Consider the following 13,732-nt stretch of genomic DNA (forward strand, 5'->3'; position numbering starts at 1 on the left):
AGAACCTGTAACTAATCATTTAAGATATATGTATGTATACATTTGGGTAGAATATATATAGGATCTAGATCTAATAACTTGTGATATAATTATAAATTGCTAATTTCAAGACACTTGAACAAAAAAAAAGCTAAAATAGACTTTTCTTGTAAGATTTGTTCATTACTATTCAAAAATATGCAGATCTTAATTAGTCGTCATTGAAATTTTTATATTCATATAATACATGTGCATATTTTGCTGCCACGCAGTGTAAGTATTGTGCCTATTATGACGCCGCAAGCTGTACAATGCTTTGCTGCACTCTACACAGTACAGTCAATAGGCATATTAATTTAAAGCTTTAGTTTACCCAAAGACAAAGTAGAGCATTTGGGAATTCGCCCAAGTCAAATATAAAATCTTTGCATATATGTATGTGTGTAAGGTGCATTAGGGTTTAGGGTTTCAATTTAATGTAAAGTTAACAAATATGTTGTCAATAAACAGCTTGTAATTGTTTATAGGTTTTTTTTTTTTTTTATTAATATTAACTTTTTTCCCGCGAATTGCAGCTTGTCTGGTATTTAATTGTAATTTGGTATTTTTTGCATACTCAGCATATGGCCACACAGTTTCAATCAGCAGCTGGTCCGAGAACCCAAAAATTTGTTGTAATATTTGTTTATATGATTAATACGTAAAATGTAGATTAAATAATGTAATTTTGTGATTACATTAAGTCAACAGTGTAATCAAAGTGTATTTATTGTTAGCCACTAGCGACAGGCGGTGCTGAGATGGAAAGGTAAGTTACGCCCACAAAACTTGTTTGAGCCAAGAATGAACATTTTTCTTATATATTTTTTCATCCACCAAGCTCAATGGACTCGGACTGCGAGGGGGCGGCAACAGCTACGTTGGCAGATGACTCCGGTATCTTTAGCTATTCCAGCGATGATGGCTCCAGAATTGATCAGGACAAAGATCAAAAAATGTTTCAGGTGCGACAGGAGCTTATCAAATCGCGCAGCGAAGTGGAGCGCCTTATCAGATCCGAGCAATGGTACAAACAAGAACTCAAATCACAAAAACACAATCGTCTGGAGACCCTGGAGCGTCTCTATGCACTGGAAAGAAAATATTTACAAGAGAATCAACGTCTGCAACAGGAATCTAAGCATCTTCAGGCCAAATGTCTAACGCTGGAGCGTCAACAGCGTGAGGGGGAAGAGAAAAGAGAAAAAATCTGCCAAACGTTGTCAAAACCCAGCGAGAAATATAGTGAATCCTTTGAAGCTCAACAGCAGGAGGCTCGTCTCATGGATCAGCGTCAACTAATTGATGTCCTGCGTAGACAAAAAAAGCATCTCCTAGAGGATATACAACGCTTGAGTCTAGAACACGATGAAAAGCTAATGAAATTACAACAATCTCTAGCCGGTTTAGAAATGGAAAACAAACACATGACGGGCAAGTTTAAGCAGCTAATCGATGAGAAGAGCCAACTCGAATATAATCTAGAATTGAGGGACTCCACAATACGTGCTGTCCAAGCCGAACGGGAGCAACTGCGTCATGTTATCGCCGAGCTAAACGAAACATTGCAAACTCAAGAGCAATTGCTTGCATTGAAAGAACAAGAATACCTCGATCTCAAGCAATATTATCAGCAAAAATTACTAAAAGAGAATAGCCTTGACTTGATGCATAATTATAGTTTAAGATTTCACGAAGAGATTAACCACAAGACCCATGAAATAGCCAATCTTAAGAATTCGCTCAATGAATTGCAAACAGAGTTAGGTGTCATGTCCGATTTGGAGGCACAGAATGAAGAACAATTAAGACAATTGGAGAAATTGGAATTTGCCCTAAAGACACAACAATTGGAGGAGACTGAATTAAGAAAAAGTCAAGCCTTGAAAGAAGAACAAATTGAGCAACTAAATCTAGTATTGACTAAACTGCAAGTTGAAAAGGACTTTCTTAATGACACGCTCTTGGAAACTCGAGAACAATTGAGAAATCTTGAAAATGAGATTCAAATATTAAATAAAAACTATGCCGAATTGTGCGAGAAATGCGAGAAAACCAAATTGGAAATGACCATAGAGAGAAATGAAAATACGCTAAAAGAGAAAACTCTTCATGATCAATTGCAAAAATACGAGAACAAATGTGACGAACTGAGTAAATCTTTGTCATCGGCCGAAAATCAACTGGGTGTCTGGCAGGCGAGAATACAGAATCTTGAACAACAGCCAGATCTGAATGAACGTATTGAGTGCCTGGAAAAACAATTGAAAGACATGACATTACAGAAGCGACAAACAATTTCCCTTTTGCAATCCCTGATCCAACAGCAGGATGCAAAAATAAAGACAACCAATCAAATGGAAACTGACTGGCTGCAGTTACATCAAACCCTTGAAGCTTCGCATAAACTGGAACAGTCGACACGTGATCAATTGGAACAGAAATCCCATGAATTGGAGGAACTCAATGAGCTATTCGCTGCACAAAATGAAGAGCTCCATCAGCTGCAACAGTTGAGTATGCAAAAGGATCAACAAAATCAACTTGAACTTCAGCAACTGCGACAAACATTCCAAGAGAGTTCTGAATTGCATACAACCGATGCTCTGAAATTAAAAGAATTGCAACATCAAGTCAAAACTCTGCTCGAAGAGCGTGAAAAGAATGCTCGACAAGATTACAGGGCTGCCGATTGTTTGCGTTCGTTGGTCCAAATAATGGAAATGGAAACAGGACGTCGCATACAAAATGTTAAAGGTTGGCCCCATTTGTCAAAATTATTGCGCAAAGAATTGCGACAAGCTCGAATGTCCAACCGGAAAGCCGAAGAATTGCCTAACTTGAGATTACAGCTGGCTGAATTGAGTGCCAAGCATGAGCAGTCTTTGGCCAGAATAAAAGAATTGGAGAAAACTTTAAATGCCGAACGCATACGTTTTAATGCCTCCGATTCGGGTAAATCGACAGCAACAGCTCATCAGGAACCCGCCCATGAAGTGGCTAATCTAATTGATGACTACAAAAAGGTAAGAAGAAATTGTCCATCAACCATAAAAGTTTCTTTTCTACACTTTCATTTTTTATTTCTCTCCATTTTCCAGTTGATTCAACAGACAGCCAACGAGACGGGTCGACCGCGTAACAGTTATATATTGGAGCTGATTGAACGAAGTAAGGAATGTCAACCAAGTTTGTGCCAATTAGGCGAAGGAATAGCCGCTTGTCATTCCGATGTGCTAATGCTCAACAAATTGCTGGCTGAAAGAGAGCAAAGACAAATGGTGATTGCGCCATCGCTAATGGATGAGCTAAGAGCTGTAACTGAGCAATCTTAGGTAAAGGATTGTGTTCAACAATTAGTCACAAATTTAATAGCAGATGTTCATCTGCCTAGACTAGTCGGTCTGGCCATGTCAGTCAGTCTGTGTACATCTAATTACTTTAGTTTTAAAATTGTCATAAGTTCTGACTGTTCGAAACGTTTTGGCAATGTCCGTGATGAGTGTCTATATAGACCATCTGCTATAACTTATGTTAATCTTATCGGTTTTTTCGATTAGGATTACAAAAATGTTTATATTTACACTATTTTTTGATGTCTTGATCTAGAGTTTATAATGACTGTCAAAGCACTGCAATATTTTTTTTTTTGTCTAAACTTTGGAGCACCAAAGTTCATATTTTGTTTTTTGTATTAATACCCTGTACTCTTTCTAGAAGGGGTACATCAATATGGCTCACATTTTAGCCTTAGAAGGTTCAACATTTGTCTCAATATTTTGTCTGTGTCTTTTGTATTATCAACAAATCCTAAGATTCTAAAATTAGATTTTACATAGAAGTTTTTGAAACTGAAAAATGGGTTTAAAAAAAAAAAAAAATAAAAAAAAAATTGAAGGTTTAGTATTGAGTACAGGGTTATACGTAGTCGGTAAGCCGATTAGTTAATAGAATGAATTTTTGTTTTTTTTTTTTATATACATATACATACATATATTATAATACTTTATTTTTTGTTTTGTTTGTGAAACAAATTTAGTTGATTTTGTTGTGCAATCCAAAAAAATAATTTGTCTTAAAGCTAGTCCCCTTTTTCAAATAGGAAAATTCTTACAAAGATTTGTTTGTGTTTGGTTTCTTTTTTCGCCAGTTTTATATATACAGCACATAGATATATATAGATTCTGCAATTGTGAGGCCAAAATTTATTAAAAATCCCTTTCAAAGTCCTAGATACTGTGCCAAGTTTTTTGAATAGAATGAATCACAGAAAAAGTATTCGTACTGTACGAATCGTACATAATACGATATTGAGAAATCTTTCTTTCTTTTCTTTTTTTTTGTTTCGTTACATTCTTTTCTGTTTAAAGTAGAAATATATTTATTATAGATGTAAAAGATTAACAAATTAAGACATTCTATTTGAGATATACTTATATACATATTTAAAGAATTAACTTATAACAAATAAAGTGTCATATATTTATTAAAGTTTAACATAAATATACAAAAATTCAAACTCGATTTAAATGCTTCTAGATTTGCTCAACTCAAACTTACATTTTTGACGAATTTAAATCATTTCATTTCATTCGTGTATTAATTCGCCTATCGAGTTACAATTTGCTAAAAGACAAATGAGTTTATTTTTAAATTTGTCTACTTACTTTTGGTAAGTTTTACAGTCATTCTATTGAGGTGCAAATAATGCGTAGGCTAAGGTAAATGACTTTTTAACATTCTAAAAGCAAATTGTGTTGTTGTGAGGCAAACGATTTGAAATGGGAATGAAATTACTTGACTTTTTTCACACCATTAATCCGAATCTTTTCCAGCCAGTTCCAGTTCGTTGTAAATATTTCGTTTATCCATTTGAGTTGTTTCCGAATATTGTTGCTGATCTTTGTTACTTCACATAATTCTATCTGATTGATAATGGCCAACAAATATTTGATAGTTTGTAATAAATAATGGTTTACTTTATTCACCCTTACTTTCTATCGAACTAATTAGCATATGATTGCGATTATAATAATTTTTACTCTCACTAATAACCGGTTTGGCATTTACATTTGCAATGTGTGACTTCTTTTAGATTCTACACACTACAATTAGCAGTAGAATCATTAATATATAGCCGCAATAGCCATGGCTTGGCACACTGAACTCAAAAGATACAAATCAACTGATTAATGGTCTAACATTAAATTTAAACGATAATGAAATTTGCTAAGCTAAATTTAACTGTAGCCAATAAGATTTAGTTTAACTTGTGCCATTAATAACTAGATTAAATCAAAGTTGGATATATGGAATGAATGTGTGAGGCATACAAACATATATATATTTGATTTAATAATCGTATTTACCATTTCTTTTTATCCCTTTTGTTGTGCAGTCATTTTTGGGGCGACAATATGAGCTGTTTTTTCTTTTTTTTTTTAAGGTGAGGCAGGCAGAAAGGCAGGCACCTTCATTAACTATATCCTTTCGAATTAAATTACTTGGAAATTTAAGCAATTCCCATTAATCTGCTCCCAGAGGCGGCTGATGTGTAAGGCCCCATAGCAAATCGATTTTGTTGCTTCATTTTCCAGCCAGAGGCGAGATATTGGCGGCGGCATCTTTTTTTTTTCTACAAACATATACAAAGGAAAACGTTGTAACTGATGGCTGGGGATAGGGATGGTGACGGGGACGGGAAGATAGTACAGAGAGAGAGGAGTGAAGGAGTTGGAAGGTAAGGATGTGCAAAAATCTTGGCACTTGGCATTGTCAACGCCTGGCGTGGGCCCTAAAAGACCTCAAACCACTTGGGTATTGATAAATGCGTTGAAAACTAAGCGACCGCCCAGTAGATTTATACCCGCTACCGCCTACTCCTCCGCTAACTTGTTTCCCTTTTGCTATGTAACTGGCCTTTCCCGTCTCTCTCTCTCTCTCTCTCACACACACACACACACTCTCTGTCATCTTTGGCCACAATCGTTGGCCAAATTCAATTGGCGCAATTTTTCATTTGCTTTGTGCGCGAAGCTGGCTTCAAGGGACCCGCGATTTCGATTCCGAATCCTCATCCTCATTCTCAATCCTTGTGGCTGCTGTCTATTGTTGCCTTCGCTCTCTATCTATCTACCTCTCTGTCGCTCTGGTTGTGGGCAATTGTTCTCGACTTCTTTGGCGTCGGCTCAAGGTTGTTGTATTTTTGAAAAATCACCATCACCCGATCGTGGCCTGGTGCCTGATGCCATGGCCTGGGATTTAATTCTATGCTGGACATTTATAAATTGCATTCAATTTATATACAACACGAAAGCGTGATTTTTACATTTTTACAATCTGGCGAATAATAGATCAGCGTTGTATTAACTATTGCCGACTTGTCGGTTTTCCCAACTGCCCAACTGTCCAACTGGATTGTTATATGCCCTTAAGTATTTGATGAGAATTGCATTTGTAAGTTTATTTGATTGGATCCCCAACTGAAGTAAGTATTATAGGCAAACTCCTCGTCAATTGAATAAACTTAAAAAGGTTTATTACTTTTTATTAATTATGTTCTTATAATTCTTTTTTTCAGGCTTATATTAAACCATCAAATAGATTTCTATGCGTCTGCGAAAAAAGGTAAATTTGTTTTCAATTAAATACTCATTTGTTAAAGTCAATTTGAAAAATTTTGAACTGAAGAATTTTTTTGACCTTGGTTTTTTTTTTGTCAACATTTATATGTTGGATTTTTTTATATATCTCATTATATTCTGGAATTTTTGAGAAGAACTACCTCTTTATAGCCATCTTTATCTTTTATTACTCGCTCAAAGCAATTGGGAGTATTATACTTAACTTAAACTAACGTTTTGAAATGCTATTTAGAAGTTTGTGTTGATTATTCTTGTATTTGTTCTTACATTTGTTTATAATTAGATTACTTAGCTATATTTTAACGCATTTTATTCCGTCCGTCTGTATAAATGACTTAAATCGACGACCTGGTAAAAGGCAAGACTTACAAAATTTGACCCGAAATTTCATTACAATCATTAGTCATTAATGTACTAAGGAAACTTTTAGGAAAAACACAAAGAAAATAGAAAATGGCCAATAGTCTGTATACAGTGGCGAAGTTTTAACCACCATAAAACTAGCTTTACCAGTGTAAACCATTCCGATTAATATTTGTTTTCAATATCTATCGGTATACAAAATTTCACGAAAATCTAATTGAAAATAGTTAAGTTATAGGTAGAAACATTTTTTTACTAGGGTGGACCAGATTAGGATTGGTCGTATGCCTGTGAGAGTGAACGGGATGGCTTTTATTTGGTGTTACAAATTTTAAAATAGGTTGGATGGCGGAAAAACTAGCTTTACTTTATAATATATATACTTAAGACTGATCATTTTTCGATTTCCACAAACGATTACCGTTAAGGTTAAGTGGAATACGATTTGAATTCAATGTGAAATATTTTCATAAATGCTTATGATGAATCAGTTTTCAGGTAGATTCTTCATAATTTAAAAGGGTATCATCATTTCCTTTTGCGATGAGAGTGCTTTTTGTTGTAGCTTTGCCTAGCTTGAAGATTTTATTATTATTTTTTTTTCGGGTTTTGGTGATGGGGGAGGCCTGAGGGAGTGGCAGCTTAGTGAGAACGGGTGGACGGGGGGATATATGTAGCAGCAGGTCGCTCATTAAAAAAATATGCCAGGGCTGTTGGCTAAAAAGCTGGTGTTGAAGCTGTTGGCCATTGGGCAGAACAACAAAAGGCATAAACATTTAATTCTCACCAAAAGGAGGCGATTGATGCGCGGTTGCCCTCCCAATGAAAAAAAGTCGACGATGTCGATGGGTCGTCGTTGGAGTCGAAGTTGGAGTTGAAGTTGAAGTCATAGTCGGAGTTGAAGTTGGAGTCGTCGTCGTTGTTTCTTTTCTTCAACTCTCAGTCCCAAATTGCAAATGCAACTTGTTAACCTTGAAACTAAGCAGACAAATGGACAGACAGACAGACCGACCGACAGACAGACAGATAGATAGCGAAGGAGCAGCAGAATCAGCAGCAGCAGCAGCAACATCAGCCCCACACAAGATCTTCAGCCCCAGCGCGCAGTATGAGGCATTTAGTCAGACGTCGTTGCTGTTGTATGTAGTTGCTGTGTTGTCCGTCTGCCGATCACTCGTTTGTCTAGGCTGACTGTGCCCGTCCAGACTCCGACGCCGACTTCGACTTCGCATCCGACTCATACCCAGATTCATATTCTTCAGCCTGTGGCCTAGCAAAAATACATACAAATGTATGTATCTGTGTATATACATACATATATTGAATAATGCGTTTATGGGCAGATGAATGACACTTCATACAGAGGCTGCTTCTACTGCCTCTGCCTCTGCCTAGCCACAGTTAGTCTGCCCTGCCTGTTGCTGATGGTGGCCAAATGGCTTTAGCTTTGGTGTATATCATGCGTAGCCCAGAGGATTCTTCTCTCTGTCTCTCTCTCTGTATATATGTTCCTTGCTTCCTTCCTTCCTTCATTCCATCATCTCATCTCATCTCATCCGATGGTTTCCCATTCCATGGCATCCACATCTCATCCAGCACTTTGACTGCAACTGCAACTGACTATTCGTCATATGTGCCGAGGCCATGTCAGTGTTGTGTTTGAAAGAAATTCGTTTAAATTGTCAATTGTCTGGGGCTCACAGAGGAGAATTCAGTAGAGAAACTGGTTTGCAGCCACTCCTAATGAGGCACATCAAAAAAAATGAAAAAAAAAACTACAGAAACAGAATATACAACAAAAACCCTTTTAGCATTCAACTGTGATGGTGGCCACCAACTCCTTTGACTCCTCGAACTTCTCTCCCTCCTCTCTCTCTCTCTCTATCTATCTGTGTCTCTGCTTCTGTGCGTTTTGCATTAAACTTCATTTGCAACTTACCCACACACATCTTTAGACACAAACACACACACTCACACACACATGGAGATCATAGCACTAATATAAACTGCATCTTTTAGTGCCCTGCTATTTGATTCGGTTGTTGCTGTTGCAATGTCATTCGTTTGCATTTTATGCACTTTTTGCACTTTACCAAAGACCTCGACCCTCGCCCTCCACTCCGCAAAACGAACCGCCAGCAAGCAGCACCACTATCATCATCTTCTCTCCTCCCACTCCTTCCGCCAGTGTTGCCCTCCGCTCTCTCTTTCTCTCTCTCACGTTCTGTCTCGTTTTATACATAAATAAACTTGTATCTTTAAGATAGAAATAGTCGTAAAAAATCAAGCAAAATAACCCTCCCAAAACCAATAGGCAGTTAACCCTCGTGAGCTTTTAACGGTGAGAGAGAGAGAGAAGAATGATACTAAAAGGAAAATATTAAACAGTGCTAAGAGGTGGCGTGGGGAGGGGCAGGCAGGCAGGCAGGTGGGTGAAGAAGATAATAGGGTAGGCAGAGGTATAAAACCAGATCAGGCCAAAAGCATTAAACCCATTCTTCTACATACTATTCACCTATATATGTTAGTTGCAATATTAAATTTTATATTTAAATCACGTTTTCTTTTGTTTTTTGTTTTTTATTTATTTCAACGACTTTTGCATACAATAAATTTAGAAAGCAAAGAGCAAACAAAAGAGGGGGAGGATATACATACATACATACATAGATATAGATAGATAGAACATCAACAAATCGTGATTAAAGCCTTAAGAAGGCAACAGAGAAAAACGTAAATGGCCTTTACAATCATCTCATTGAGTAAAAACAAATCAATATTAAATGAATCGATTCATTGAAAAAGATAAATTCTTTCATCAGTCATTTTATAATTAAAATTACAATTTATAACCTTATAATGCATTTCTTGTCATCAATAAAACTCAACAAACTCTTAACAAGCTTTAGTTAACTTTGTACTCTCTACCTGCATTACCTTTGTCTGATGTGCCTTTCTTTCTTTTGTAACATAAATCATAATTATCTTCACCTTTCTCTCTTCTGTTTCACTCTCACGATTTGCTGTCTCTATCATGCGCTTGATTAAACGCATTATCATATGCATTATAAGTATAGTATGTACATATTATTTTCTCTATCAACTTGCATTTCAATCAACCACAACAACAACAACAACTAAACTTCTTCATCTTCAGTTAGAAAAACTCTTTGACCCAAATTCAATTTCAACAATTTCAAGCATTTTAAAGTTCTAACCATAAAAAGAAAACACACACGCACACACACACACAACAAGTTGGTGTTGATGGGGGTATACGAATAAGATGTGATGAGATGAAATCAGAATTGAAGTTAGAATTGAAGAGAGAGACAAAGACAGTAGCCAGTCATTTCACTGAAGATCATAAAAAATAATTAAGAAGTTCGTACTTGGTAAGTTCCATGGGCGTAGCCAAGGGGTTAACTAAATTAACAAATTTATAAAGTTTCCCTTCGGAATGTTACAGAGGAGATTAATACATATTCTAAAATCTACTTCCATGTATCATAAACAACAAAAATGATTTTAGCATTCAATTACAAAAAAGATATAAAACACATTGACATTGAATACAAAAATGACATTTATCTTTTCAATTGTCGTCAAAGTCTCTTACTGAAAGTAAAACAAATTTATAGTCGGCATAGAAACTGTTCAATCAAAAAACTAATTAGTTTGGATAGAGATTTGACTATGTCTTATTCAATGGGGGGATCATTAAAAAAATGCCTTAAAAGTTTTAAAACACTTCACAACTCTTTATAAAAAAATCAGTGAGTTAGGATGGAAATTTTACTGTATTATAGGATGATGTCTTTACTTCGATGAAAGATTCTTAAAAATACTTGGAACCAATACAAATTATAGTTAAATATATCTCAAAAGGAATTGCATACTTTTAAAGTTCATTCTGTTCATTCCTTTCAAATGTATTTGAAAAACTCATGTTATTTATGATTTTTGAAGCAGAAAATTAGAATAAATTAAGATGGAAGTTTGACTGTTTCTATGATCAGATGAAAGGTTCTACAAAATAATGGAACCCACATTAATTTTCATAATTTCCTTTCTTTTCTAAGAATATTTTCAATCCCTAGATACATAGATAAGCAACATATACAAGTCGTATAGAATTGACTAGACTACAAATAATTGTAGTCACAAATGATTCGTTAAGAAATATGTCTAACTTGTCCTTAACTAACTCACGTTAGTCAGACGTTTTAAAATCTATAAGAAAAAAGGTTTCCATTCTAGTTTTACCTTCCAGATTATAGCATTTCCCTACGTCCATGGTTGATCGCTTTGCTTTTCTGTTTAATGATGCCCTTTATATGGGAGTATGTAAAGTTTCTTGAAAATGTTGAATGAAAATGGAATTATTGTGCCCTTTTTTTTGTCTCTTCAACTAAAATGGATTCAATTAGTTCTATTTGAATTTTCACAGCTCAGCTGAAATGCAGCTTGGGACAGGTGGGGGTAGTGTAGTGTATACCAAATTCGTTGAGTCATTCATTTGCCTGTATTTTCGATTCCCTATTTCTATTATGTAGCTATTATCGATGTTCATTGCTTTTGACTGGTTGGGTTATTTAATCAATGGGCCTTCAGCTTCAATATCAAAAACATAAAAGGGCATACTCAAGTTTTCGTCTCACCCTCGATCGCCTCCCCCTCTCTCTCAGATGGTGTGTGATACTTACTTACGAGTATTTACTACATACTTATAGTGTTAGGCTATGCCTACATATATAGCCTGATGATGATCTTGAGAATGAACCAAGAGAGACAGAGAAAAAACCGTTAAGATTCAAAGATACGGTTCAGCCTGGACAAACAGACTGAATGAAATGAAATGATGGAGAAATCAATGACCCAAACACACAGATTTTTGTGTGGTTGCCCACACAACATTACTATGGGGAGCGTTGATTACGTCAAATGGGTTAAAAAGTAATGCATTAGCATAGCTTAGGGAATGTCAATGACAAAATCTTGTTAGCCAGACTCAAATGGAGAGAAAAAAGGAGAAATAGAGAGAGAGAGAGAGACTAACATGCAAAATGCCAGAGTGCCAATGCCAATGCCAAAGCCGATGACGCTGCCGATGCCGATGCCGGCAATGCCAATGCCAAAGCAATTTAGTCAAAGGCCCTAACGGCATTTGAGCCAAATGCGTTTACGTTTACGCATCCGCTATAAACTCGTATGCCGGGTTTTGTCGTTTCGGGATCGGGTTTGGGGTTTGGGGTTTAGATGTTGTGCCAAGGTGTTGGTTAGTTGCTGCTGCTGCTGTTGCTGCTTCTTGCTTGTCGGTCGGTCGCCCAGAACCAGTTATACTTATGCTATAAGCAGGAGCATGCGACAAAACTGTGACTCGCTGACTGCACTTCCTTCAGGACTGGGCACGTACGATGGGTATAAAGTATAAGTATATATATACATATATATAGTACACATTTATATATATATATATATATATGTGGTTAGAGACCAGGCATTTGCTTTTAGTCTCATGGTCTCATGGTCTTGGTCTTTGGTCTCTTCTGGGTACTGTTAATTGGACTTACACTGACTGCCCCATCGACGCACTTAAACGAGGTTAACTGTACTACGGGTAGGCAAACAAATTTAATTTCATCTTACGTCAACATAGCCTCAGGGCTTTGGACACACCGACTCATTGCGCGGTCAATGCACGCATTACCAGTTCTGGATCTGAAGCTGTAGCTGGAGAGCTGTGGAAACTTATCAGCCGCAGATCTCCTCCCCATAACAACAAAAACAAAAGCAAAAAACAAAAAAAAAAAACCCACAAAAAAAAGCCCATCAAATCAGCAACAGCCACACAGCCATAGCAACGTGACGCTGCCCTTAGGGCCCATAAAATCACAAAAAAAACCACCCAGTTTTCCTCCTCCTCCTCCTCCGCCTGCGTCTCCTACCTCCCTTCCATTTGGTTTTGTTTTTGTTTTTTTTTATTTTCTTTGGCTTGACTGTGACGCGGTCATAACATTTGCACCACAATAATAGCTGTAATAGAGCAACTGATTGCACTTCTGCCGCCATCCACCCATCCCCCAATCCACCATCATCTCCATTTGCCATTCCTTTAAACCCTCTCTCAACATTCATTCAAGGATAATGTTACGGTTAATGTTGCGGCCGGGGCAAAAGTAATTTAATTTACTCGTAACAACAACAACAACAACAACAACAACCATGCGAACTATTATAAAACATTGCCAAAAACGAAACAAAAGGCATAAACCAGACCAAATGCAGACTAACCAAGCCAGCCAGCCTGGCTCGAACAGACAGTTCGAGTTGCCTGAAGGCATTTTTCAACTGGATTGGATTTGGTCAGAAATTAAGGCCTAGAGATGACACACACACAGTCAGTCAGTCAGTCATTCAACAAAAGCGTGGGTGGCAGGAGACAGAATCAAGGATAGTAAGATAACATATAAAATCTCTAAGAAGTGAATTAAATTTGGTTTTGTTTTAACCTTTTAAAAACAAACCTAGTTAGTTAACCTAGTTTAAAAACAAACAATTTCTCCTCTCTTTGTAATTTTAGTTGGTCCTTTTAAGGTATTCTCTTTCTACAATTCATTTTACTTTATTTAAGTGAAGTTTTCAAAGGATTATTTGTTTTAGAAAACGAATCCATTGTTATAATTTTAAGTTAATCCTTTTTAAGG

At 36.5% G+C, this 13,732-nt stretch overlaps 1 protein-coding gene across 1 annotated transcript; it reads left to right on the forward strand.

The window, feature by feature from the left end:
- Positions 1–625: 625 nt before the first annotated feature.
- Positions 626–4,010, forward strand: LOC6639316 (putative leucine-rich repeat-containing protein DDB_G0290503). The gene is made up of 3 exons (XM_002061648.4): positions 626–787; positions 860–3,044; positions 3,120–4,010. Exons 1-3 carry the CDS (start codon positions 780–782, stop codon positions 3,351–3,353), a joined length of 2,427 nt encoding a protein of 808 aa, XP_002061684.2. The 5' UTR covers positions 626–779; the 3' UTR covers positions 3,354–4,010.
- The last annotated feature ends 9,722 nt before the right edge of the window (positions 4,011–13,732 follow it).

The sequence above is a fragment of the Drosophila willistoni genome (assembly GCF_018902025.1).
Source record: "Drosophila willistoni isolate 14030-0811.24 chromosome XR unlocalized genomic scaffold, UCI_dwil_1.1 Seg144, whole genome shotgun sequence".
NCBI lineage: Eukaryota > Metazoa > Arthropoda > Insecta > Diptera > Drosophilidae > Drosophila > Drosophila willistoni.